Source organism: Hermetia illucens, chromosome 3 (assembly GCF_905115235.1).
Source record: "Hermetia illucens chromosome 3, iHerIll2.2.curated.20191125, whole genome shotgun sequence".
Taxonomy (NCBI): Eukaryota; Metazoa; Arthropoda; class Insecta; order Diptera; family Stratiomyidae; genus Hermetia; species Hermetia illucens.
The window spans coordinates 123,089,050-123,115,416 of record NC_051851.1 but is presented as its reverse complement, the minus strand read 5'-3'; the positions used below and the strand labels follow the sequence as shown (position 1 = coordinate 123,115,416).

The following is a 26,367-nucleotide window of genomic DNA, read 5'->3' as shown; positions in this document are numbered from 1 at the left end:
CTTGTCGGAAAGCCACGAGGGCTCTGATGACTTGTAGATAGACAGCAGGAAAAAAATGGGGTTGCAGCCCGAGAGAACTACTTTGGATATATACTGCAATAGTAAGGCTAATGATTACCTATGGAGCGGTAATCTGGGCAGAAAGAACCGAACTCAGCACACAAGCCAAGGAATTACATAAGCTCCAAAGGCTGGTTTGCGTGTGTATCAGTGGGACAATGAGGACATGCCCAACGGCATCCCTGGAAGTCCTGCTGGAATTAACCCCTCTCTATCTGCACATACAGATGCAGGCAAGGAGAGCAATATTCAGGATGGCCGGTAGTATGAGTGAGGCGGGGAGCTGTCTAAATCGAAGGAAGATTAATATTATTTCTAGGCGGTATCCCGAATTACTGATACCAAGGGATAACATGACAACGAGGTTTCACTTCGATAAGAAGTTTGAAACACGATGGAGTAAAAATGGCAAACTGGGAGAGCGTGGCTGCGACATACGGCTGAAACCAGCAACTGATTAGTTAGTACACTGATGGATCCCTCACAAAAGAGGGAGCGGGTGCCGGTGTAATTGGTCCAAGGAAAATGTACTTTGAACCAATGGGCAGGTACACTAGGATATTCCAGGCGGAAATATACGCCATAGACAAATGTGCCTCCTGCAAAGGATCTACAGGGGGCAGAACATAGCTATTCCCACCGATAGCCAAGCAGCGATAAAGGCACTTAGGTGGTGTGGGAATGTCTTGAGAGACTGAATACACTCAGCTCGTCCAACATGGTCTGAGTACTTTGGGTTCCAGGCCATGCTGGGTTGAAGGCAACAAGGCAGCGGACGAACTAGCCAAGAAGGGAGGAGGGACGCCTTTACACGGGTCAGAACTCTTCTGTGAAATCGGAAACAGTTTCATGGCTATGAATCTAAGAAATGAAGAGGAACGGTTGAGGGAACTACACTGGGCGGGCCTACCAGGGATGGAGCAGTCCAGGGTGCTTATTGGCGGATACAAACCCATACTCACAAACGATTGCTTGAACCTCACCAAAAAGAATCTCCGAATCATAGTGGGAACTCTCACTGGTCATTGTTGGCTGAACTATCACCTAAGGAAGCTAGGATATCTACGGACACTGCCTGCAGGTTTTGTGAGGAGTATGACGAAACCTCTATACACATCCTGGGACAGTGTCCGACACTTGTGCAAAGTAGGTCGAGGCATCTGAGAGAGCACTTAATACCAGATGCAAAACTGAAAGATCTGGAAGTAGGGAACATACTAAAGTTCCTGACGGTTATAGGCCTGCTTGAGATATTATGATCAATGGGTACACTATGATCAGTAAAAGGGGTCAAATAGTTCTTTAAGGACGCGGTGCGACTTTCCTTTAACAGAATAATAATAATAAGACTGAAATACATAGATGCCTCTTGTGTTTCAGCTTAAACTGCTCTGCTAAGGCAGGCCACATTCATTCATTCAGGGCACACAAGTAAAATGATCTAGTTCCTTGTCCTGTTACTTTCAAAGAAATCTTTTCAGGGTTTTCCTTCCATTCCTTCTTTTCCTCTCGCGTGATATTGTATAGAACTCCGATGGTCCTCATCATATTGTTGACGTCTCGGGGCACCTTCTTGTCTTCAATAAATTCGGACAGCTGGACAGTTTTAGCTCGAAGCAGATGAAGGATTTCCTGGAAGAATCCAACTCTTCGTCGATCAAAAACTCTGTCTGTCTGTCTGCTACACTCAGTTCTCTTAGCTATAACTATTAACATGAAAGTTGGTGACAGGTTTTACTGAGAGGAATTTAAAAGGGAAATTGCCTGTAGGTACGATATACGTTTAACAAAAAAATAAATTTATTTTGCACTAAAAAACTTTAGCTTAAATCAACATTTGAAAATGGTCCTTACATACATAAAAAAAGAAATTTATTCCATAATCTACATACTCGGACACATTGCTTTGTTACTTTCTCGCATCGTAAATAGACATTCATTGATGGGAACCATGTACTGGTGAACGCTTACAGGAATAGAGAATCCACGACTGATAGTTTCGATAAGCATTGGAATTTCGTTGATCAGTGTTTGAGCACATGGCACAGCTTCCATGGCTCGTTTCGACATGCAACCCCTGCGACGAGTTATGATCCAATTAAGTTGATCGTAGGCACTTCGAATTTCGTCCTGTAAGAGTCGCATCTCGCCCACAATGTTTTTGACGGGAAGTAGCACACACCGGTAAATTTGATTGATGACTTCATTAGCAAGGATTGGAGTCAAGCAACGTGCTCCGAAGGTACGGATCTCCCGGAATATCCCCGACATCTGTGTACTGACTCGCCTTAGTTCATTCTTGAGGTCATCAATACGCTCTTCGCGCGCTTGGATTGTATCTAAAAGTGGGGGAACTGAATCCAAGAACGAACGACTCATTACCCTCAGGGACGCATGGAGCCCCGTATCATGGAATCCAATGATGTTTTCTGTGAATACATTGTGGGAAAACGTCTGATGGGCGTTCTGCAAGAGGTTGCGCATGGTAGCTAGACAAAGATTCGAGGTTTCGAAGGCATTTGTCGTTGTATCACTCGCTGCGTTTAACAGTCCATTGATTAGACCCTGCAGGCCGCTCGCGCTACCACTGAGCTCATACTGTGCTCTCACATATCGAACTTGACCTAATCCCTGAATGAAAATTTTGTTGTTTATTTTGTTGCACTCAAAATGGAGGCAGGATCTCACTTACCAATGCAACGAGTATACTAACGTAAACAAATACTACTTTTGTCATCGTGTGCACGCCTATAGCTCGTTCAGAGTGTACTGCGGCAAATAATTATCGTAAGGCTTTTTATATCTTCTTTTGCCTGAAACACAAAGTGGCTTCCTAAAAAATGTTATTTCAATAATACAAACATAGAAACAAGAGGTGAAGGAAAATGGCTTTGGAAATTTGCAAGATTGTGAACTGTTGAGTATTCCTTATCTTTTCTTCATTTATTATTGCAGATATTAGTTGAGTTTTTAGATAATGAAGTGAAAATATCTATTTGTATAGGTTAGAACGTATATTCTGCAATAACTAGAACTAAATATCGAGAGAATAGTGTCTGCACAATTTTAGACAGCCAAGACTTAGAAGATTTGTGCCGAACATGGTTAGGTTGACGAACGGAGAATTATTTACGCAAAACTCTGTTTACGAAGTTCTAGATTTTTCATGACCTGATTGACTGAAAAAAGTAAGTTTTGGAAGAGAAAATGCGTCCCACTTAAATCAAGCTCAAATCAATTCTCTTCTGTTCTCGATTTCAGCTGCTTCTCTCATGACCTATATCTTAATCGTCTTTTCCTACAAACGTTTAAAAAAATTAGAGATGAGAGGGCGGGAAAGATTAAAGACTGCATCTCCTGGAAGAACTTGGAAACAGCTCAAAAGCTCATTGATTTGATATTTTTTGGAAGCATTAACTTCTTCGAGCATCGATTACAAATGCATTTCTTGGGAATGCCCAATATTTCTTTTCCTTGACTTTCTTAGATTTGATTCTTTGCTGTTCGTCTCTAGTTACTTCTCATGCTGCCGGGACAGTCTCCGTCTATCTCTCAAGGTGTCAAGAATTTTATCATTTAATACCATTTATTGCGAAGAAAGGAACCAGAAAGCTGCTGCTTCTTTCTAATGATCAATGGCTGACAGCATTCAGTGGTAAGCAAATTTCCCAAACGGCGTCTGGCCTTAAAAGTGAACATTGAATTCCTAACTGTTTAAATAGATATTTAAAAGACCCTACTTTCACCAGGCCTTCTCGAAATGTATACGAGAGGGATTTAGTCAACGCTTTCTCTTGGTTGTGACCTCATAGTAAAATATCTTACATTGCTAAGACTTGTCAGCAAAAAAAAACAACTTGACATCCCTAGCTTCACCCTGGAGTACAGCTCAGTTCAAGACGTCTTAGTTTGGCATTTAAACAATAGGCGTTTGTGCTCTAATGTGTGATCAAGGATGAGGTCTAATGATTTACATTTCAAACGAAAGTAGGTTATCAATAATTTATATTCCAGCCCGCATTATATAATTTCTACAAATGTTTTCTTATAAAAAAGAGTAGGGGCATTGCACTGTAAAACCCTTCATAATGCATGGAGATTTAATGTAACCATCAGACTCTGTTTTGTTCCCCACTCTGATGAATTGGAACGAAGTTGAAGAATTCCTCAGATAAGTGAACTAAAGAGGTCGAACTACGAATTATATCTGTCTGGCTATATAAAAAGAAAAATAATTAAATTGCATGTAGTTTGGAGTCAGCTTGTAACAAGTTAAGATGGGTAAAGTGTCGTTTTTGTTGATTGGAATCCTCACTATCGTAAGTACACGGGACACATACTTTTGAACTTTACCATTGACTCACGTGAATTGCAGGCAGTCTTCAATGCACCGCAAGTGCAGGCTGTCATAAATGACGTGGTTGCATCCCTGCTTCAGCTAGTAATCGGCATTGTGGACACAACTCAAATGATCGTTGAGAATACCTTCAATAGCTGCATGAGTACTTTACTGTCACTAAATGATGTCCATAAGAGCCTCTTGTTAACTCTACGAAAGAACCCAATGATGAGTGAACCAAACCATAGAATGGATGAGCGACTCCGGGTAGCTCTGACTGATTTAAAGGCGACCTACACAAGCTCCACCACTGGAATTTCAGGACTTGTGAATCAAATGTCAGGACGAGCAGGCCTTCTCAAAACCATCGTGGAGGGTATCCAGAACACAATGACTGGCTCAATTACTGATCTGAAATTATTTGCGGACAAATGTTTGTCGAGTAACCAGGTTGTGTCAATGTGTAACGATCTTCTGGTTTGTGCTCAAAGTGCGCAAACCATCCTCGATGGAGAACACTCACGTACACAAGAGACTGTAACGGACGTTTTTAGACGCTTCGACAACCTTTCTAGGAGACGGAGCAACTGCATATCTTTGCAATCATCTAGCGTACCTAAAGCGCTTGAATGTGTTCGTCAACTAACCAACGACATGCCAGTTTTGAGTGAAACCATTGAAATGAGCTTAATACCTCAAACAAATGTCAACACCCTGCTTTCCAGTGTCCTCAAATGTTCTACAGAAGTTATGACCAAGATTGCGACCTTATGCAAGTGACAGTATCATAGTTTTGTTTTTTGTTTTAGCGTTTTTCTAATTAAATAAAATATGTGAAACAATATATAATTTCTGAATCCTAGATTGTACCTCAACGAGCATGAGTATTTTTATTAAATACAAATCACGTACCCAATAATTTTTTTAGTAGATTTTCTATAACTAATGGTTTACTCTTCTGAGATGGGTTTGCCAATACGGATAGCTCAATGGTGGGTGGGTAATAAACTGGGTTTTGAAAGTCGACAGGTCCTGGCAATTCATTGACACAGAAAGAGAGCATGGCGGTTCTCCACTACTATCCTAGAATAAACATTTTTTAAAATTCCGACGCTAGGCACCGGTATGAATTGAATACAATATTGTAATTTTCTTGAATGACATTACAGTTTGATATCAGTTTTCGACATCCTGGCCCAGTCTTGGTTGCTCCCAGTCAATTAAAAAGAATAAAATTCTAATTTGGAAAAACATTGAAATGTCAACGAGATCTAACGAGGCGGAGTTGGGAAGGGGCAATTCATCCTGGGTCCGGAGTTTTGTGTTTCCTGCAAATTCCTCCGATTTGATTTGTCGTGCCTTTTACCTAGGGTAATGCCGCGATTGCTTTTGGTTAGACGTGATTCTGTGAATCCGTGTTCTCTTTGGGACTTCTCTGTTCCTTAATAGTCCGATTTATTTGTCTGGATGTATATCCGTTGAGGGTGATCGCTTCCCTTACCTTTTTCAATTTCTGGCGCAGATGCTTCTTGTCTGCTATGTTTATAGCTCTGTGGATGAGAGAGTTGATGACCGATTGTTTTTACGATGGGTGGTAATGTAATGTTGCATGTAGATATCTATTGGTGTGCGTCAGTTTCCTGTGGCCTAATGTGTTGTCCAACACGTCAAGAAACAGTAGGCGATAGGACGATACAACAACAGATTTAGGAGCATGAAAAGTATGTAAAACACAACCGTTTCAAAGAGTTAGCCCTAGCGGAACACAAATTGGTATCAGGGCATCAATTCTCTTTCGACAGGACCGAGATATTGTTAAAAACTGCCCCACATTACCCCCGAAAACATCATGAAGCCATTGAGATGGAAAAGCACCCAAACAATGTCAACAGGGATCGGAGTTACTCCATAAATTCTTATGAGATGTTATAATTTAATTAATTAGGGAACGTCTCGCATTTTAGGCTTGAACGCACAGACGCAGCCTTAGATCTGCCCTTAAGAAGTGAGCCGGACTGCTCCCGAAACGCTGGAAATAGAAACAAATTAGGTGGTCGAAAATTCGGAAAGTGCCCGAAATATGAGAAATCACCACCGTGGAAGCGTTAAAGTCAAAAATCGGATTAAGTGTCCAGTTTAAACCTGTACAGGTACTGAGGATATCCTCAATCCCCCGTGAGGCATAACATACCCTTAGGGCTGTAGTTAACTGAAATTTGCAACGCCTTCCCCGAACTGGAGTCGTGGGGCCGCCAACCTTAGTAAGCTGGTCTAGTCACACTTCTAGGAAGGTTTGTTCATATGCTTTTGTAAACCAGCCTGATGTCCTCTTTGACTTTGGGTAGACTCTTTTCTTGCCTCTTCACAGTTCGAAGATAATTGCTGGTAATCACTGTGTGTGCAGCCCTCGCTACTTTGGGTAGGCTCTTTTCTAGCCGTGTGACCCTCTTCACAGTTTGAAGATAATTGCTGGTAATCACCGTGGGTGTAGTCCTCCCTAACGTGCCAGTATGTATCACGCGCCAGTGGATTGACAGAGGTCAGGTCTAAAACTGAACCTGACCCCCTTTCCGAAAAGTGTTTTCGTTCCCTTCGTTGACCACAACGATATCTAACTGGGCAAAGTCCTCTAAAAGGCTTTGGCCCTTCGCGGGTCCACGCATCAAAATCCCTGGCCATTACCTTTGGACTTGGTATTCTTGCGTCGTAAACAAGATTGTCTAACATGTCTTCAAATTCGGGTAATGTCAGACTGGGTGGAGCGTATCAGCTGTACACGTATACGACGCTTATTTTCGCCCATACAAAGCCAACTGACTCACCAGTCGAGTTTGTCACCCATAGGCTACCGTCACGGTTTCTGTAGAGTTCACTTACGTTGGCGATTTCCATCTCTCATAAATGGTCGACTCAAGTAAATGCTAAGCGACCTGGCAATGACTTTGAATAAACCTCATTTTTAATCTTTTGTGTAAAACAAAACCTTATTAAAATCGGTTTACTGTCTGTCTGTCTATCCGTCTGTCACACGCATTTTTCTCGGAGACTGTATCAACGATTGGAAGTAAATTACATCCTGTTACGCCGAATTTAAGGGGAGGTCATGCAAAAGAGTGTACATTTTTTTTTACCAAATATAGTCATGTGGGGTATCAAATCAAAGGCCTCGGTTAGTACTTTCCGACGCTGGTCTTAGTTTTGATATTTATTAGAAAAGCGGGGAGTTCGGGGTGTCAAAAATGATCATTTATTTAACGGGGCCATGCTCAGAAACTGCCCAAACGAAAATTTTGAAAAAAAAATCAGGTGGCTAGGCTCCGAAATACCTTCCATACCGATATCCCTTCAAATAAAGTTAATGATAGTATCATCATCATCAACAGCGCAACAACCGGTATTCGGTCTAGGCCTGCCTTAATAAGGAACTTCAGACATCCCGGTTTTGCACCGAGGTCCATTAATTCGATATCTCTAAAAGCTGTCTGGCGTCCTGGCCTACGCCATCGCTCCATCTCAGTCAGGGTCTGAGTCGTCTTCTTTTTCTACCATAGATATTGCCCTTATAGACTTTCCGGGTGGGATCATCCTCATCCATACGGATTAAGTGACCCGCCCACCGTAACCTATTGAGCCGGATTTTATCCACAACCGGACGGTCATGGTATCGCTCATAGATTTCGTCATTGTGTAGGCTACGGAATGGTCCATCCTCATGTAGGGGGCCAAAAATTCTTCGGAGGATTCTTCTCTCGAACGCGGCCAAGAGTTCGCAATTTTTCTTGCTAAGAACCCAAGTTTCCGAGGAATACATGAGGACTGGCAAGATCATTGTCGTGTACAGTAAGAGCTTTGACCCTATGGTGAGACGTTTCGATCGGAACAGTTTTTGTAGGCTGAAGCATCTGAGCTCTGGAAAGCGAAGAGCTGGGATCCAGCACTAGCTCAGTGAATTCTTTAATCGGGTTATTGAGGAAGCTAGAACACCATCTGACTGGCAAGAAAGTATTACAGTTCCAATATGGAAAAGAGAGACAGTCCAGCAGAATGTTCAAATTGACGTCCGGTCCGGTTACTTTCCCATACCATGACTATTTTTGAACGCATTCTTGGCAATTGTATTCGCGAAATCGTTGAAATAACCGTGAATCAAACCGGATTTCTCAAGAACTATGATACTACTCACATGCTGTGTGTTTACTCATGGAGAAACAGCGTGAGAAACATGACCCTCTTTACATTGCATTTCTGCATCTGGGGAAAGCGTTTGACCGTGTGCCACACGAACTCATCTGGTATGCTCTGCGACAACACTTAGTGCCAGAAGAACTCGTGCGCTGGGGTCAACTGTTCTACGACGATCGGAGAAGTAAGGTTTGAAGTGTAGCAAGTGTGTCAGAACCGCTTTGTGTTTCTGTTAGTGTTCATTAAGGTAACGCTCTCTCACCACTTCTTGTTATGGACACCATCGCACGGGACATCCAACGTCCAGCGCCCTATATACTGCTTTATGTAGATGATGTTTTCCTAGCATCTAATAATAACAACCGGAAACCGGAAGCTGGACGCTTCAGGTACGAAAGGTTTTGTGTATTTCTTAGTACGTAGCACGTAATATATCCATATATTATGTGAGAGTATCCACTTTCGGGTGGTATTGACATTCATAGTCTTCAATTTTCATAGAAGTAACAAATTTGAGGTATTATAACTTTGTTAGTAATAGTGCGATTTCCACCAAACTTGGTAAGATCATGCTCTATATTATAGCCTATATCACTGCAAAATTTCATGGTACTAGGATGAACTTAAGGAGGGTTTCTAACCAATTACAAAAAATTATAGTAATATACTATTATTAACTTTATTTAAACAGATATCGGCATGGAAGGTATTTCGGAGCCCAGGCAGCATATAGTGGCAGCCTCCTGATTTTTTTCAGATTTTTCGGTTTAGTAGTTTCTGAGAATGGCCCTTAAAGAAGTGATCACTTTCAACCCCCCGCGCTCCCCACCCTTCCAACGAATGTCAAAACTAAGATCGGCTTTGAAAAGTACTAATCGAGACCTTTAATTTGATACCCCACATGATTATATTTGATGAAAAAAAATTTTAAACCCCCCTTTTGCATGTATGGTGAGCCCCCCTTAAATTCGACGTAAAAGGATGTAATTCACGGTATGCGTGAGCGTTCACAGTTTCCACCTTTCTACCAAATTTGGTGTCAATCGCTTCAACCGTCTCCGAGAAAAAAGCGTGTGACGGACAGACAGACAGACAGACAGACAGTAAACCGATTTTAATAAGGTTTTGTGTTTACACAAAACCTTAAAAATGATCTCGAGCAACTTCTCCAAAAGTGGAATAATCGCCTTATGCAACACGGTCTCAGATTGAATCTGAATAAAATTGAATTTTTGACGGCCGATCCACATGAAACAGGCACAATTACTGTCAGCGCCACTGATCTGCCTAGAATTGAGCGATTTTAATACCTCGGGTCAACGTTATCAGCCAATGGGGAACTGCGTTATGAAATTGCTTCACGCATTAACGCAACCTGGATGAAGTAGTGTTCCACAACTGGTGTTCTTTGGAATCGACATATCAATGAACGTTCCAAATCCAAAATTTACTGCAATGTCGTCCCTCTAGTCGCTCTCAATGGTTTTGCGTGTTGAGCTAGTATAAAAGACAATGAATGGCGTCTTGCGGTAATGGAGACGAAGATATTGTGTTGGACTAATGGCGTGACACGTTTTGATCACATCCGAAATAAGGATATCCGCGATCGATACGGGGTTGCACCGATCGTGGAAAAATCGCGCTAACGAGAATTAATTTGCCAAGATTTGGTCTGAACATCGAAGTTATAGTGATATATAAATTATTAAAAAACTAAAACCGAATGGTTCCTTGCGACCTCCCGTTCATGTGAGCTCACTCTGTTGTGATGTGGTGTCCCTCAAGCTCCCAGAGTTATGCCTTATACCACTGCCGAATTATGTACTTCTAGCGTGAACTTAAGGGGGTTTCAGGCTAAATTCCTAAAATATGCTTGCATACTATTATTAATTTATTTGTGCAGATATCGAAATGAGATGCATTTTGAGGCCTGTGACTTTTTTCAGTTTTTTCGGTTGGATGGGTTTTAAGACGAGATCTGTTTCAAATTTTGGTGGTCATACTCTGAGCCCTTACTACCCTACATGAGCACACACCACACAAACTAGGCCCCTTCCTTTTGAATTGGTGTCGGGTGGCAGACAGATAGACATCGACTCGATTCTAATAAGATTTTGTGTCACACAAAACCTCAAAAAAGTGTCGGATGAATTGGCATTGCAAATCTTCAAGAGCGCGGAAGGGAGACCAAATTATGGAGGAACATTCAAGGGTATTACGCCTAAGGAAGTTGAGGTAAAGTCGTCGGAGGAACCTAGGATAAAACCAAACATCTTGGAAATGCGGTTGATAATGTCAACGAAGTGGGAATTAAAAGAAAGCTTGCCCCACCCTTAGTCTTGAGAGGAGTTTAGAGGTGATAGAGTTTGCCTGCCAAGAGAGGAGAAAGGTGGAGGAGGTGCTTAGTGCATCGAGTGCCATTTGCTGGCATGTTCCACAAAGTACCAGAGTATAGGATTTGATACGATTACAGGAGACTACAGTCCAGTGGAGACGAACCAGAGGTAAACTATTCAAGATCGTCTGCATAAAGCGAACTCGGCCAAATGAGGGTAATAAAAATAGTCTGGAATCTAATGTAGAGCCTCTGGGAATTCCGGAGGAAGGACAGAAGGAACGCGATGAGTAACCATGCAAAGAAACTCTTCGGCAACGGTTTGGCAGGTAATAAGAAAGAGATGAGCAGAGTGAAAAGGGGAGGTTGGGCAGAGGAAGTTCGGGGGGGAAATTATTGGCGTCAATGGCATCAAAGGCTTCAGAAAAATCGATGTAAATAGTGTTTTCCTTCCGCAATTAACAACGAAGTTGGTAAAGCCCAGGAGGTTTGGGGCAGTAGTTTTCACAAAAGCCTGCTGTTCCTTCGCTATTGGATGAATGAAGTGCGCCGTCGAGCAGTAGTTGGCGTATCTCTCGAGAGGAGAGAGAAAGAAAGGTATTTTAGAGGTAGAGTAGGATCTCCACATTCAAGGATAAAGGAGAATAAGGGCCTCTTTCCATTTTTCGAGACTTTTGTTGAAGATGTCACACAGGAAGAGGAATATATATTGCAACAAGGAGAGGAGGAGAGGTTAGGAGTTTGGACCAGTCAACAGCGCAACATCCGGTATTCGGTTTAGGCCTGCCTTAATAAGGAACTCCAGATATCCCGGTTTTGCGTCGACATCAACCAATTCGATATTCTTAAAAGATATTGGGATTAAGTGATTCGCCCACCGCAACTCATGGGGCCGGATTTTATCCACAATCAAACGATCATGGTATTGCTCATTGATTTCGTCGTTGTAAGGCGACTATGGTGGATAGTGATGAAGAACTTTTCCCTGTAGAGCGGATGCAATATTTAGAAATGCATCTAGCTACCAGAGCAAAATAACATAATACAAGACTTCAAGAATAACAGGGTGGTCACTTAAAACTATTTACGAAAATTCTACAACTTGTCCGGATATAACAATCAAGCTGATCATAGACCCAACTGGTGAATTTCTAGCTCAAATTGGGGGCCTTGGTGTGAACGTTTAGCACTGGGATCTATTGGTCGTCGTAAACAAACGAGTAGAGGCAATGTTCACATTCTACGGAAATGGCGAAAATACAAGGGATGGTGCAGCCAGCGCCCCTTACCTGGCTCTTCGAGCCCTAAAAAAATTGGCGAAGGAATGAACATTTGAATTCCAAGTGTTAGAAGAAGATTTTTAAGTTGGCGCTGTTTTCTCTGATGGTACTGAAAAAGTTAGCCAACTACAACAGTTGAAGTCAAAGAAACTAGCCAACCACAACATGACCCCATAACCATACTCAACAAAGGAAATCACTAAACTAGTTATGACGACTGCAGCAACTGAACGAGAAGTCTGATTGCCCCTAGATTTCAATACTACGGAGAAGGAGATGTTGGCTATAAATATGCCTCATCATCGGAAGGATGATAACGCAAGAAATATGCATCAGTAAAACAAACTGGGATGAGGGCATCGACGATGAACTCAATACGAGATGATTGGTATCCCGTGAGCAGTTACAGGCATTGTAAAGCCATTCCTTTGTGCACTATGAGGTCATGCATGCATCGGAAGCCGAAGACGCAGCATTCATATATCCGCATACAATGCACAGATGGTACGGTCATAATAAGTCTACTTACTTCTAATTCCAAGGTGGGTCTAACAAAAGTGTTATCGATTCCTCGATAACTGCTGACTGAACTAATGAAATCTAAATTGGAGGCAAACGGATAGTTTCTCAGCAAACTGCATTACTGGACAGACTCCACTACTATACTTTTGTGGATTCAAAAACTCGCATTTAGGTAGATAACATTTGTCGAGATCACTCAAAGGATTTATATGATGGGCAGATCCAATTCAGCTGATTCAGCAGTTCGTGGAACATTCTCTTAACTAATGTCGTTATTAAAAGGCTGCGATATATGGATAAGAGCAAGCTTGGTTTCACATTAAGCGTTTCAAAGCTCGTCAGAGTGATCTCATGGTGCAGACGATGGATTAGAAAGGTAGGCAATGCATTTCGATGAATTAAGGGGAGCTGAAAACATATGTGTACAAGCGGAACAATGTGGCACCTTTGCCGATGAAATTAAATTGCTCGCCGATTTCCCAACAGCCCACTGATAAGATTAAACCCATTTTTGGATCCAGAACCACTGCTCAGGGCCGAGAGAACGATACAAAAGAGATTGACATGTGAGAGCAGGAAGTATCCTATTATACTGCAGAAAGGACATTTGGTATTGTTCCAATCTAGGCCAAGATGTGTATCGTGACAATAGAGTAATGTCATTGGTTGTTAAGAATATAATATATCGAGACTACAGTTAGCGCTATCCGGGCACCACCGAGCAATGAAGTATTATAATATTGGGTTGGGCAAAAATAAATGTCGTATTTTGTTAATAAATGGCGACACTTAAACATATCTTGCGTTGTACTTATTGCATCGGGTCATATTATACGGCGATCTGAAGACGATAATCTGTGCTACAAGTGTCTTTTTGACAGTGTTGTGACCGTACGTCCAAATGCAACGAAAGTGGTCGAAAAAATTTGTGAAGTTGATGAACCCGATACTGTAACGATTTGCACAGCACAGCGTTGGTTCTATCGATTTCGTTCTGGTGTAGTGAATGTTGAAGATACACCGCGTACTGGTAGGCCAATTCTCATAGAAACCGATAAAATCGTCGAAATCATCCAAGTAGACTGGCATGTGAGCATTCGCTCGATTGACCAGGAACTGAGTATAGATCATAAAAACGTTTGGAACCGTTTGCAGAAGATTGGATTCCAAAAAAAGCTGGATGATTGGGTGCCACACGAGTTGACGCAAAAAAACTCTTGGACCGAATCAACGCCTGCGATGCACTGCTGAAACGGAACAAATTCGACCCATTTTTGAAGCGGATGGTGATTGGTGATGAAAAGTGGATCACGTAAGACAACCTCAAGCGAAAAAAATCGTGGTAGAAGTGCGGCGAGCCAGCCCAAACCATCGCCAAGCCCGGATTGACGGCCAGGAAGGTTTGCTGTGCGTTTGGTGGGATTAGAAGGGAATCATCCACTATGAGCTGCTCAACTATGGCCAGACCCTCAATTCGGTCCTCTTTTGTGAGCAACTCGACCGTTTGAAGCAGGCGATTGACCAGAAGCGGCCAAAATTGGTCAATAGTAATGGTGTTGTGTTCCACACATCTTTGGTGACTCGCCAGAAGCTACGGGAGCTTCGATGAGATGTCCTATCGCACCCACTGTATAGTCCGGACCTGTCACCAAGTGATTACCATCTCTTCCGGTCCATGCAAAATGCTCTTGGTGCTATTAAGTTGGTCTCAAAAGAGGCTTGCGAAAAACTCAGACAGCCAAGTTTTTTGCAAATAAGGAGGGGATAATGAAGTTGCCTTCTAAATGGCAACAAGTTTTTCCACAACCTAATACTTTTGGTATTTCGAATATTTTCTATCTTTCAAGAAATTACATGCCAGCTTTCTATCAAATAGAACGCGTGACCAGAATCTGGTTCGACTTGTGAACTAAGTAATGCAAGTGCACTAGCGGCGGTTGCACTCAATTTATATTTTTGGTTGCTTTTATTCAGCACTTTTGTATGTTGAGAGAAGACTATACCACAAATTTGCTTGAAGAATCATATCTTCCGAGGTTCATTATATTATTTTAAAATTTGTATAAACTTGAATCCGTGTGATGGGGGTAAGCTTGGTGTCAAGATTGGTCTTCAAAGGCACAAACAATAATGTCTATTAAAACGCATATTCATTCGGGAAATATAGTTAAGTTGATTTAATGTTAACTCAGCCGATTGTCAACCTTGGTTGCTATAATTGCTGGTCATCCATTTAAAACAACTTTTACCCCCCAAAACGACGACAATTAATTGCTTCGAAATTGGTTTCAATGATGCTCTCGTTGCAATGGAGAGGATACCCCCACATGTTATCATAGTAACCAGATCCTGTTTTCATAATACTAGGACCGTGCACAGTGGCTAAAATATCCCAGATAATTGTTTTCAATAAGTGACGCGAAATTAGAAGCACTTGCTATTCTCGCAGGCATCAAGTCCAGGATTGGCGCATGTTTATGTCGGTCCTGTATGTATAAATCCATGCACGTTTATATTCGGCTTTTGTATGTTGAAACGCAAATTTGATCCTGCCCGCTGAAATCATGGCATATAAAATGTTAACCGGTGTTTATACCACCCGGTTCATCCATTTGCGATGGTAGGCCTACTTTCAATGTTGTCCTGGGGCTTGACTTTATACCAAATTCTCTTTGAAGTTATTAGTGGCGTGACTCGTTGAATCATAAAATTAAAACGCCTCTGAAGTTACATGTCGACCAGCGGTGGTGATTAGAACTACATTTATCCGAAAACCCATTTAAGTGAGAGTATGCCTATGTGAAGCCCTGCCATGCTTGGCATATGAACTACCGGGCAGGGACATCGTTTATGCCATTTTTCAGGATGGGATTTCGCTTTTCACCAAATTCCAGGTAGCCTACATGGTTATTTCGTTGTTTTCCTTGGACGTCAACATGTTGCTGATGTGTTTCTGCGGTGTTGTTTTAAAGGGATCTATTCCCAGCTATAATTTAGAAATAACTTTTAGGACAAGCACACGATCAATATATAAATTAGTGCTTGTGATGAAGTGGGAAGTATTTATGCATCCATTTTGCCTGTTCATGGTGCTACATATTTTATCCTAATCGAGCATTTTACCATCCGCAGTGACATTGGGCTGTTTGCTTGAGGTTTTAGTTAATGTACTGTTTGGCGAAATTAAATGATGTTTTACTAGTGGTATGAAGTGGTTTCGGATGAAATTGAAAGGTTTGTATAACTTTGCTCGAAAACAAGAACTACGCTTTATAAATTTTTGGATCACCTGAAATTTATTTACGCAGAAAATACCGGACTCCTGATCTGAGGCAGAATATGGGCTAAAACACGTTTCTGTCGCTTCACATCCGAATTCAACCAAACGTGGCCGCACATCTCCCTACCCCACGCCTATTTATCGCCAATCTTGCAAAAAATAGTATACCCCATAGTACCCCATAGTATACTACAACTGGTCCAAGTAAAGTGAAAGTTGAGAAGACAATGGTAGGCAGATCTCCGGACCTAAAAAAAACAATTGGCCAGAGCAAGTCGATCGCTGCATGAAAAGGGTCAATGGGAACAGGAGTTCCAAACTTAAGAGGTTTATCGCCTACTGAAACAACTAATTTTTCTCTGTCGAAAGCTACAAAAAAGTTGAAGAGACCTTCTCAATGCGAATCGCCGCTGAGATCAGAAGAAGTGATGCCGAGAAAGGGGCGGCACTTGAAAAACACCTGCAAAAGGTATTTTTTCGCCACTCCATCTCCGACAGATGGAGTCAAGGCTTCCAAAAATATACATGGCCACACCGAAGGGAAGTTTCTCATTTCGACCCAAACTAGTTGCTTAAGTCTTCAGAGAAAAAATGAATCCAAATGACGTAATCACGGAAAAATGTTGAAGGAACTTTCAGGTATTGCAATTATTCACGTGACTGACGTATTCAATGCAATTCTACATCTCGCCTATTTCCCCGAGCTTTGTAAGGTTTTAAAAGTTACAATGATATACAGTCCAGGTCATACAGGCCTACAAATGTGCTACCCATCCTCTCAAAGGTGTCGAAAAATGACTACATTCCAAAATATTACCAGATTTTGTGTAAAACAAAATAATTCTTCAGCACCAGTTTAACTTTTGAGAGAAGCATGGTACAATCATTCACAGAATCGTCTCTGAGATAACAAGTGCACTGGAGAATAGAAAATATTGCTCAGCGGTCTTTTTGAATGTGGCGCAGGCCTTCGACAGAGTGTAGCACGAAGGCTTGATTTTGAAAATAATGAATCTGCTACCAGTACAGTTTCATGGAATTTTAGAAAATGTTCTGTTCGAGCGCAAAATTCAGAATGAAATACAAAAGCTCCACGTCTCACGAGTACAACATCCAAGCTGTCGTTATAAAAAAAATCTTTAGGATAAACAGGGACCCGGGATGGCAAGAGAGATCTGTATCGATTTGTCAAAAGCCGACACCAACGCGCACATAATATCGAACACTTCTGTTGCGTTAATAATAAGAACGACCGTTCCAATATGGACAAAGAATTGCCGTCCGATCCGGCTGCAGCCCCATACACGGAACATTTTTGAACGCATTGTTGACAATTGTATTGGCGGCATTGTTAAAATAACCATGAATCAAGTCGCGTTTATCAAGAATTGGTATACTACTGACGCAATACACCCTTCACCGTTACTCACGAAGAAACACCGCGAGAATCATCGCCCTCTCTACACAGCATTTCTGAATCGGTATGCTCTGCAGCAACACCTATTGTCAGAAGAACTCGTGCGCTGGGTTAAACTGCTCTACTGCGACCCAAAGCGGAGTAGTAGCCCGAAGTGTGACAGGTATGTCAAAATCGCTTCGTGTTTCAATCGGTGTTCGTCAAGGAAGTGCACTCGTTTTTAAGGTTTTGTGTAAACACAAAACCTTATTAAAATCGGTTTACCGTCTGTCTGTCTGTCTGTCTGTCTGTCTGTCCGTCACACGCATTTTTCTCGGAAACGGTTATAGCGATTGACACCAAATTTGGTAGAAAGATGGGAACTGTGAACGCTCACGCATACAGTGAGTTACATCCTTTTACGTCGAATTTGAGGGGGGGTCCCCATACATGCAAAAGGGGGGTGTAAATTTTTTTTGCATCAAATATACTCATGTGGGGTATCAAATTAAAGGTCTCGGTTAGTACTTTTCGAAGCCGGTCTTAGTTTTGACATTTGTTGGAAAGGTGGGGAGTGCGGGGGGTTGAAAATGACCATTCCTTTAAGGGGGCCATTCTCAGAAACTACCAAACCGAAAAATCTGAAAAAAATCAGGCAGCTGCCACTATATTGTGCCTGGGCTCTGAAATACCTTCCATACTGATATCTGTACAAATAAAGTTAATAATAGTATATTACCATAATTTTTAGTAATTGGCTGCAAAATCCCCCTTAAGTTCATGTTAGCACCATGAAATTTCGCAGTGATATAGAGTATAACATAGAGCATGATCTCACCAAGTTTGGTCGAAATTGCACTATTACTAACAAAGTTATAATACGTCAAAGTTGTCGCTTCCTTGCAAATTCAAGACTATGAATGTCAATATCATCCGAAAGTGAATATTCTCACATAATACATGTATACATGTATATGCATTTATTACAAGCTGCGTACTAAGAAATACACAAAACCTTTCATATCTGAAGCGCCCAGCTTCCGGTCTCCCGACTTGTTTTCTTATTGGGGATACTGTCAAACGGAACATCCCGTATATACTGCTCTATGCCGATGCTGTTGCCAGCATCTCATAATAAAGCTACCCTCGAACAATTAGGCCAAAAGTGCAACGACCACCTCATGCAACATGGTCAAGGACTAAATCTGAATAAAACTGAATTTTTTATACCCGAACCCATTGAAAAAGGCACTATTCCTGTTCCTGACGTTCTGATCGTCAGATGACTTCAGGGCTGGAGAGTACAGTAGGTGTGATAAATGTTCCATCCAAGCTTTCTTTCGCTGATTTTGCTGTGTGAGACGGAGCATTGTTATGCAATAAAATTATTTTACTATGTCCTTTACCCTGTTCTGTTTTTGGATCAATGCACAGTTTAAATTAATCACTTGTAGGGGATAGCGTTATGCAGTAACGGTTTCGTAAGGTTCGAGATTCATAATACATAATATCAATCTGGTCCCACCACTGGTCGTCGTGCTTTTGTGATTTACTGGAGTCCTCCTTATCTTTCACATTAAAGTCACCACAATTTTCGAAACCTTGACTTACATGCTTATATCGAAGGAGCGTGCTGATCAGAGGTCTCTACCAGTCTATCTTTGATTTTTTTTAGCCGAAAGGAAGTTAGTTTGTTCGGTCTGAGGATTTTGGTGTGAGTCTCTCAGATTTGAGAATTAACACCACCTTCGCGTCCCGAAAGTTTATTGGAATGCAAACGAGTGCCATGCATTTCACGGTATATTTTGTATTTCGGGAATTACCAGGTGACGTAAATGGTTATCAGCAAACATTCAATGAAACCCTTTTTTGATAAACGTACAATGTGAGAAATGTGAATAGAGTGACTTTCTACCGAGTGACTACCTAGCTCTGTAATAAACTTTTAGGGAGAAGATCATCTCGGTAAAAAAAAGTATGGGCGAACAGCATTCTTCCCCCGAGATTTATAACGCTTAAATGACACTCACGCATTTGTCCTTAAACAGTTCTATATTTAATGTTAATCTAATTAAGACAAGTATTATTATTAAGTATTACACCTTGACATACCATCGTGTCTTACATATATTACAAAATCATCCTATATTATGATTGCTCCTAGAATCGCTACATTTTTTTTATCGGAGGCATTACCTCTATTCAGTTGACACTTCGAAGCAGTGAGGTTTCTGATATTTTGGGCTGGCCTCATGATTGGCCTATTCTGTTTGCCATAAATTTTCGACCCCTTAACTATCAAATGTGCAAAACAAAACCTTATTAAAATCGGATTACTGTCTGTCTGGCTGACTGTCTGTCATATGCACATTCCTCACTCCTATCGATATGAAATTTGCTGAAAGTAGGTAAGAACTGGGCACTCCCACCCATGCAGTGTGTAACATCGTTCAACGTTTAGTTTAAAGATGGTCCTCATACATATAAAAGGGCGTGTACATTTTATTTACCCAATATAGTCATTTGGGTTATCAAATTGAAGATCGATTAGTACTTGCCAACGCTTACCTCAGTTCTGACATTTAGTGCAATCAAAAGCCACCCAATCGAAAAATCTGAAAAACGCAAACTATCTCATCAAAATCAATATCACAAACACTATATGACGACTAGGCTCCGAAATACCTTTCATACCGATATCTGCTCAAATAAATATAATAATTGTATATTAACGTTTCGTGTAAAATAAAATCTTATTAAAATCGTTTCACTGTCTATCTGTCTCTCACACGCACTTGCGCACTATGCGAACTATGAAGTCCCACGCATACAGTGAGTGGCATAAATTTAGGTGGAGTATAAAGGGGGATGTAACAATTTTTCTGACCGAATATATTCATGTGGCGTATCAAATGAAAGATCTCGATTAAGCGTAAGTTTGAAAACGCGCGAGTAAGGAGTCAAAATTTGTACGCTTGATATGAGATAGGACTCATTTTCAGAAATCACCCAAATATCAGGGCGGTGCGCTTATATGAAATCTAGATCTCAAAATATGCCTCAATCGGATATTTGCTCAAATAAACTTATGGATAGTATATTACCAACATTTGGAAATTGACCGGACTGCCTTTTTTTTCGGGGAATCTTCCATCAAGATGGCGTTAGTAATAGCAGTATTCAAATTTGAACTTACATACAAATTGGGAAATCGAAAGCCGGACGCTGCAGATATGAAAGGCTTTGTGTATTTCTTATATAAAAATATTTGATTGAACATTTGCGCCGTTTGTACTTTGCACCTAATGCATATTGTCTATTATGCCAAAACATTGACTTTACCGTGATACTGACATTCAAAATCTAAGAATTTGCTCTGAAACAACAACTTTGACCTACCATAATTTTGTTAGTGATGGCGCGATTTTCATCAAACTTGGCAGGATTATATTATACCTTATGCAAAATTTTATGAGTAGTAAGTAGCAATTTACAATTAATGACTTTATTTGAACAGATATCGGTATGGAGGTTCGGAGGAGATTCGTGTTTTCCTTCAGATTTTTCGATTGGGTAGATTCTGAGATCTATGAAAGAAATGACCACTTTCCAGCCCTCTCCCTTCCCCCTTTTGCATTAAATGTCGGAACTGACGTCGGCTCCTGGAGATGAAGCACCAACAAATGATCTTCACAATCACCTGAGGAACGTTTTCATAAATACGGCCATAAACACACTTGGCCCCAGCCGCAGAAGGGTCGGCACGGATGAATGTAAGTTAGCAACGGAATGAAAGAATGCTGCATACCGAGTAATGCTGCATTTTCAAAGAACGCGGCCATCCGCAGAGACTTATCACGAACGGCGGAGAAGCGACTTCGCAGACGGAAAACGGATGCCTGGGAGAACCAACAAGTCTGTGAATTCGAAAAGTACAGGGAGCAACCGCACCAGGTATGGAAGTGTTACCAATAAGTCAGCAGGATGAAGTCTTACACTCTTTGATGTTCATCCTGCCGAGATAAAGTGGGAAACCTGATTTACGACAGAATGGGCATGTTGGAGCGATGGGTTGAGTACTTTGATGAACTATTGAACAGCCAGAACATCGGCGAGTTGGAGGTCCCGCCAACTGATGAAGACGGACAAATACTGCCACCACCAAGTATAGAAGAAACAGTCGATGCAATTCATCGGCTTAAAAATCATAAGTCGTCAGGATCCGATGGAATTACAGCCGAATTGGTTAAATATGGAGGCGACCAATTATACCAAGTAGTTCATCAACTTCTGCTCAAGGTATGGAATAGCGAATCAATGCCTGACGACTGGCAAAGCGATGATCTTTTTATCGACTTTAAAGCCGCCTATGATAGCATAGCCAGGGTAAACTGTACACGGCCATGAGAGAATTCGGTATCCCGACGAAATTGATAAGACTGACTAGGCTGACCCTGACCAATGTGCGAGGCCAGATAAAAGCAGCACGGTTACTCTCAAGACCATTCAACATCAACAACGGCCTATGACAAGGAGATGCCCTATCATGCGTCCTCTTTAACCTGGCCCTCGAGAAAGTGATCCGTGATGCTGAAGTAAATTCAAGAGGTACGATCGCCTTTAAATCCACCCAACTACTGGCCTATGCTGACGATCTCGACATCATGGGAAGAAGTACCTGAGACGTACAAACTGCCTTCATCTAGATCAAGCAGGCGGTAATTGGCGCGAGATGTTGGGCTACACATTAATAAAGGCAAGACGAAGTATTATATATAGTGGCAACGTCAGCATCAAAAACCAGCCAACCAATAACATCAAACCGCACTGGTTAAACGGGAAGAATAAACATAGGTGACTACAACTTTGAGACCGTTTACAATTTCTCCTACCTAGGGTCGAAAATCACAACCGATAACAGCTAGGATGGTGAAATCCGCGCACGGTTGTTGTTAGCCAACGGAGCCTATTTCAGCTTACAAAAACTGTCCTGCTCGAAACGTCTCACCGTAGGATCAAAGCTCTTACTGTACAAGACAATGATCTTGCCAGTCCTCATGTATTCCCCGGAGACTTGGGTTCTTGTGAACTCTTGGCCGCGTTCGAAACAATAATCCTCCAAAGAATTTTTGGCCTCTACATGAGGATGGACGATTCCGTAGTCTGCATAACGGCAAGGTCTATGAGCGATACCATGATCGTCAAGTTGTGGATAAAATCTGGCTTAATAGGTTACGGTGGGCGGGTCACTTATGGATGAGGATGATCCCACCCGGAAAGTCTATAACGGCAATATCTATGGTATAAAAAATAGGCGAGGCAGACCCTGCTTGAAATGGAGCGATGACGTAAGTCAGGACGCTAGACAGCTTAGGGATATTGAATTGGTGGACCTCGGTGCAAAACCGGGATACCGGTTGTTGCACCGTTGATGATGATGACGTCGGCTTTGAAAAGTACTAATCGAGACCTTTCGTTTGACACCACATGACTATATTCGGTGAAAAAAATTACACCGCAAGCTATCGCTGTCGGTGCTTAGTAATGTACTTCATTTCCCTATGATTTTGCCAGTGTTCTATGCGACATAGTTTTCAAGCGAGCCACTCGCCCGAGAGTCTTGAATAGCGGGTTTCATTGGATGGCATAGTCCGCAACGGCATTGTTACTTATTCAACGCCACTTCTGCCTTCTGATCAACACGGCTACAGGTTTTTCACCGATTAAGTTCTTCGTTCCTAATTGTATCAAGCCAGAATACGCCGGTAATAATAAGCAGACATGAGTTGATGGAACCTTAGAGCTTACTTTTCATTTACCAATTCCATATAGTAGCACAAAGAGAACATTGTCCCGGAACAGTATCAATTTGATGTTAGTGTTGCATTTCCATTTTGGACTGATACAAAGAAATGGGCTGTTAATGCACCGAGAAAATCAAGTTCGGTTCGGATGGAGGGTATTAATGATAAACTCTCTGTCTGCGCTGCCGAAATCTTTCTCAAAATAGATGAATGGTGACCTCGAAATCAATGAAGCGGTGATCTACACTAAAGACACTATTTCACAATGATCCGGACGGTATTAATGTGGCCGGTACCGGGGATCGAGAACAAAAAGCAGTTTGCTTTTGGTTGATCAAGCTTTTGAGGTGTTTCTTTCATTCCAGGATGATTTTAGCTAATGTTTTCGCTACGATATGGAGCACGCAAGTACATCTCTTATTGCCGCACTAAAGATGGGCCTTCTCCTTTGTAATTTTAACGATCATCGCCTTCTCTACTCAGGCTATCAAGATTTATGAGTAGAGAGGAATTTACTCCCGTTTTATCGCGTACATGGCAAAAATAATTCCAATTTTGTTAACAGAAAGGTTCCATATGCACATGTTGCGGTGGCTTGTCATATCATTCATAAGAAATGGAGCTTCATTGGAGGCTGACAGTCCATTCCGCTGTAGAGAGGCGAAGCTGCAACCAAAGGAAACCGGACCAACAAACACTGGTACTTTTCGACGCCGATGTCAGCACCTCTTTTTTGCATACAATCAGAAGAAAACTTCGCAATGTTGACAGTCTGATTATTTAATCAAATTCGTTGCCGCTTAGTGGACACATATCTGACATTTCGGCATACCTTGTGCTGATAGCTGAGTGGTTAGAGCGCAATGGTATTTGTATCGTGATTTGACGTCGGATACCAGTCGACTCAGCGTCGAATGAGTACCTGAGTTAAATCAGGGTAATAATCTCGGGCGAGCACAATACCTGTAGTGCACCGTTACGGTCTTGAATGAAGTCCTCTAACACACTTCAAGACCCTGATCCAATATAGATTGTTGCGTCAGCGATTATTACTATTATTATTGCGCTCGAACAGTGTACCATCGTTAGCGAGGCAGTGTAAGTTACAGAAGTTACGAACCTTTCACTGTTCTTGCTACCGTCACCAAGACCGTGCTTCCCTATGACATATCCCAGTAGGGCCTTGTCAGATCTCAGCCTCCAGCTCCTCTATGTCGGAAATCTCCGTTGGTGCGCCACACTTTTATGATGCTTATTAACTTAGAACTTAATCTTGCAGTGAAGATTCTGCTAGAAACTGTCTGGTAGATAATGAGGGCGGGCTTCCAGCAGTCAATAGCAATAGTCGGACAACTGATTGGCGTCTGCAATCACTAAACTTCTCAGAATACAAAAGTGCAATGCTGCAAGTGGGGACGGAGTACTTTCTAGAATCCCATTTCTCATTTCACTTAGCTTGAACCGACCATTCTGGAGAACCTCGATACCGTTATTAAGAATCGTGGGTACATCTCAGAAACGCACGCTCCCTATATATATATATATATATATAGGGGAGCACAGAATATAGCCATGTGGGCCAAAGGGCAGCTGCACTTTTCGAAAATGAACTCAGAACGTGTCGCGCAAAAAGTGTAACAGTTTTCGTTCTCAGCACCTATCCAACCGAAAAAATTGAAATCTTAGTTTCAAAATCCGTCCCATCATATTTGCTCAAACAAAATTACCCCCTTAAGTTCTTCCTACTAAACGATGTAGGAAGACAAGACAACCTTTTAGTACATCATTTACATATTTCTAGGTACAAGGTTGTGATTGCCGTCTGTTTCTTTGTTCGCATAACGATAAAGAGCACCAATAATCATCGGCAGGCACGTTACAGGTCTTTGTGTCGAGTAGTTTCCATCCTTCTCTGGATCGAGTTGACCTGTCTATGTAGAGTATGTGGTTAAGAAATGGATCGTGTCACCAGCTGTAATAAAAGTGTTCTGCATCAGCCCCTCATTAAATCACTAGCCATTATAACAACGATGCGCAGATCCTCAAAGATGGCAAACCATAGTGAGTTTGTGAGCTACCAAAAGTATGGAAGTTTACAGCCATCTACACCGCCTTCACGCTTTCTTGCTGAGCGCAAATGTCGATGTACCTGTTCCGGAAGGGTCCTACAGATTTTCTCGTCTTACCAGTGAGTGTAGCAACATTTAGGGTTTGGAGATGAATTTATATGGTTCGGACTAATTTGCCTCCTTACGAGGTCTCGAACGAGGTGCACGTCCTAAGTGTGCGCCTGCGAAACTTGCCATATCAACAGTAGTTTTGGGAACTGAGCTATAGGTCCCCACCTTATACTTTCGCACACCGTTACATGGCGATAGTGTTTTTCGTTTATGACCTATAGTATGACGTAAGGCATACACAACACTTATGACAGTTATCACACAATTTTCTGAAGGCTAGGGTCTGATGAAAGACTACAGTATAGAAAGATTGCCTGTCAGGAGTGGTTTATTATTAGCGGCCTTTTATGTGAAGTAGGCTCTAATTGCTAGATTTCCTACCTGATTACGACAGTCCATGAATTAAATTCAAAAATACAAACCTTTAAGCTGCACTTACAATTTTAATCATTCTATTCACACAGGATTCAGTTGTAATAAATGGGTTACCAACGTCTGCAGTTCAAGTGCATGTGACTCTTTCCATTGTTTTCTATGCTTATTTGGGCCACTCAGAAATACTATTTTTTTTCTAATTATTAGACCAGACCGTCAACCAGCTCAGTTGAAGTTCGTTGATTTCACATTTTTGAAATTCTAGAGCATTTCACCCCATGACCTACTGCAAACATAGACGCTCTTAACCAAATATTAATTATGGAATTCAGTGGATACCCATTGTGTTTGCCTCCCACCGAGTGTTCTTTTTACACATATTTATAGGAACTGAGAATTATCAAACTCAACAAGTAGCGTATTTGCGAACCAAAGAACAAAAGTCATATGAGATTTGGGTGTAAGCTTGTAAACGCAAAGCAACTTAAATATCAGGTACTCAAGCATGCCTTCGCCGTTTGGTTATTTTCAAATATCCCCCAGTGAAAACAAATCTTTGCACGTTGTGTTTTCATTATTTCAAGGAGCATTAAAAGCGTTATTTATTCATGTGT

The 26,367-nt window shown here is 41.6% G+C and overlaps 3 protein-coding genes across 3 annotated transcripts in view; 2 read left to right on the top strand and 1 right to left on the bottom strand.

The window, feature by feature from the left end:
* LOC119651240 (lachesin-like) overlaps nt 1-26,367 on the top strand; it is a 248,053-nt gene that overhangs the window by 21,645 nt on the left and 200,041 nt on the right. The gene's annotated exons all lie outside the window — the stretch shown is intronic.
* LOC119651242 lies at nt 1,860-2,885 on the bottom strand. The gene is made up of 2 exons (XM_038054721.1): nt 2,753-2,885; nt 1,860-2,691 (listed from the first exon to the last, which is right to left on the bottom strand). Exons 1-2 carry the CDS (start codon nt 2,795-2,797, stop codon nt 1,945-1,947), a joined length of 792 nt encoding a protein of 263 aa, XP_037910649.1. The 5' UTR covers nt 2,798-2,885; the 3' UTR covers nt 1,860-1,944.
* Nucleotides 4,260-5,274, top strand: LOC119651243. Its single transcript, XM_038054722.1, has 2 exons — nt 4,260-4,379; nt 4,436-5,274. The coding sequence occupies exons 1-2, from the start codon at nt 4,338-4,340 to the stop codon at nt 5,177-5,179; spliced, it is 786 nt and encodes a 261-aa protein (XP_037910650.1). The 5' UTR covers nt 4,260-4,337; the 3' UTR covers nt 5,180-5,274.

Bases quoted from the DNA above. Each gene is read 5' to 3' on its own strand.
- LOC119651242 (XM_038054721.1), bottom strand. From the start codon at position 2,797: ATGACAAAAGTAGTATTTGTTTACGTTAGTATACTCGTTGCATTG. The intron at 2,692-2,752 runs GTAAGTGAGATC...ATTTTCATTCAG, and splicing joins TTAGTATACTCGTTGCATTG to GGATTAGGTCAAGTTCGATA.
- LOC119651243 (XM_038054722.1), top strand. From the start codon at position 4,338: ATGGGTAAAGTGTCGTTTTTGTTGATTGGAATCCTCACTATC. The intron at 4,380-4,435 runs GTAAGTACACGG...CGTGAATTGCAG, and splicing joins TGATTGGAATCCTCACTATC to GCAGTCTTCAATGCACCGCA.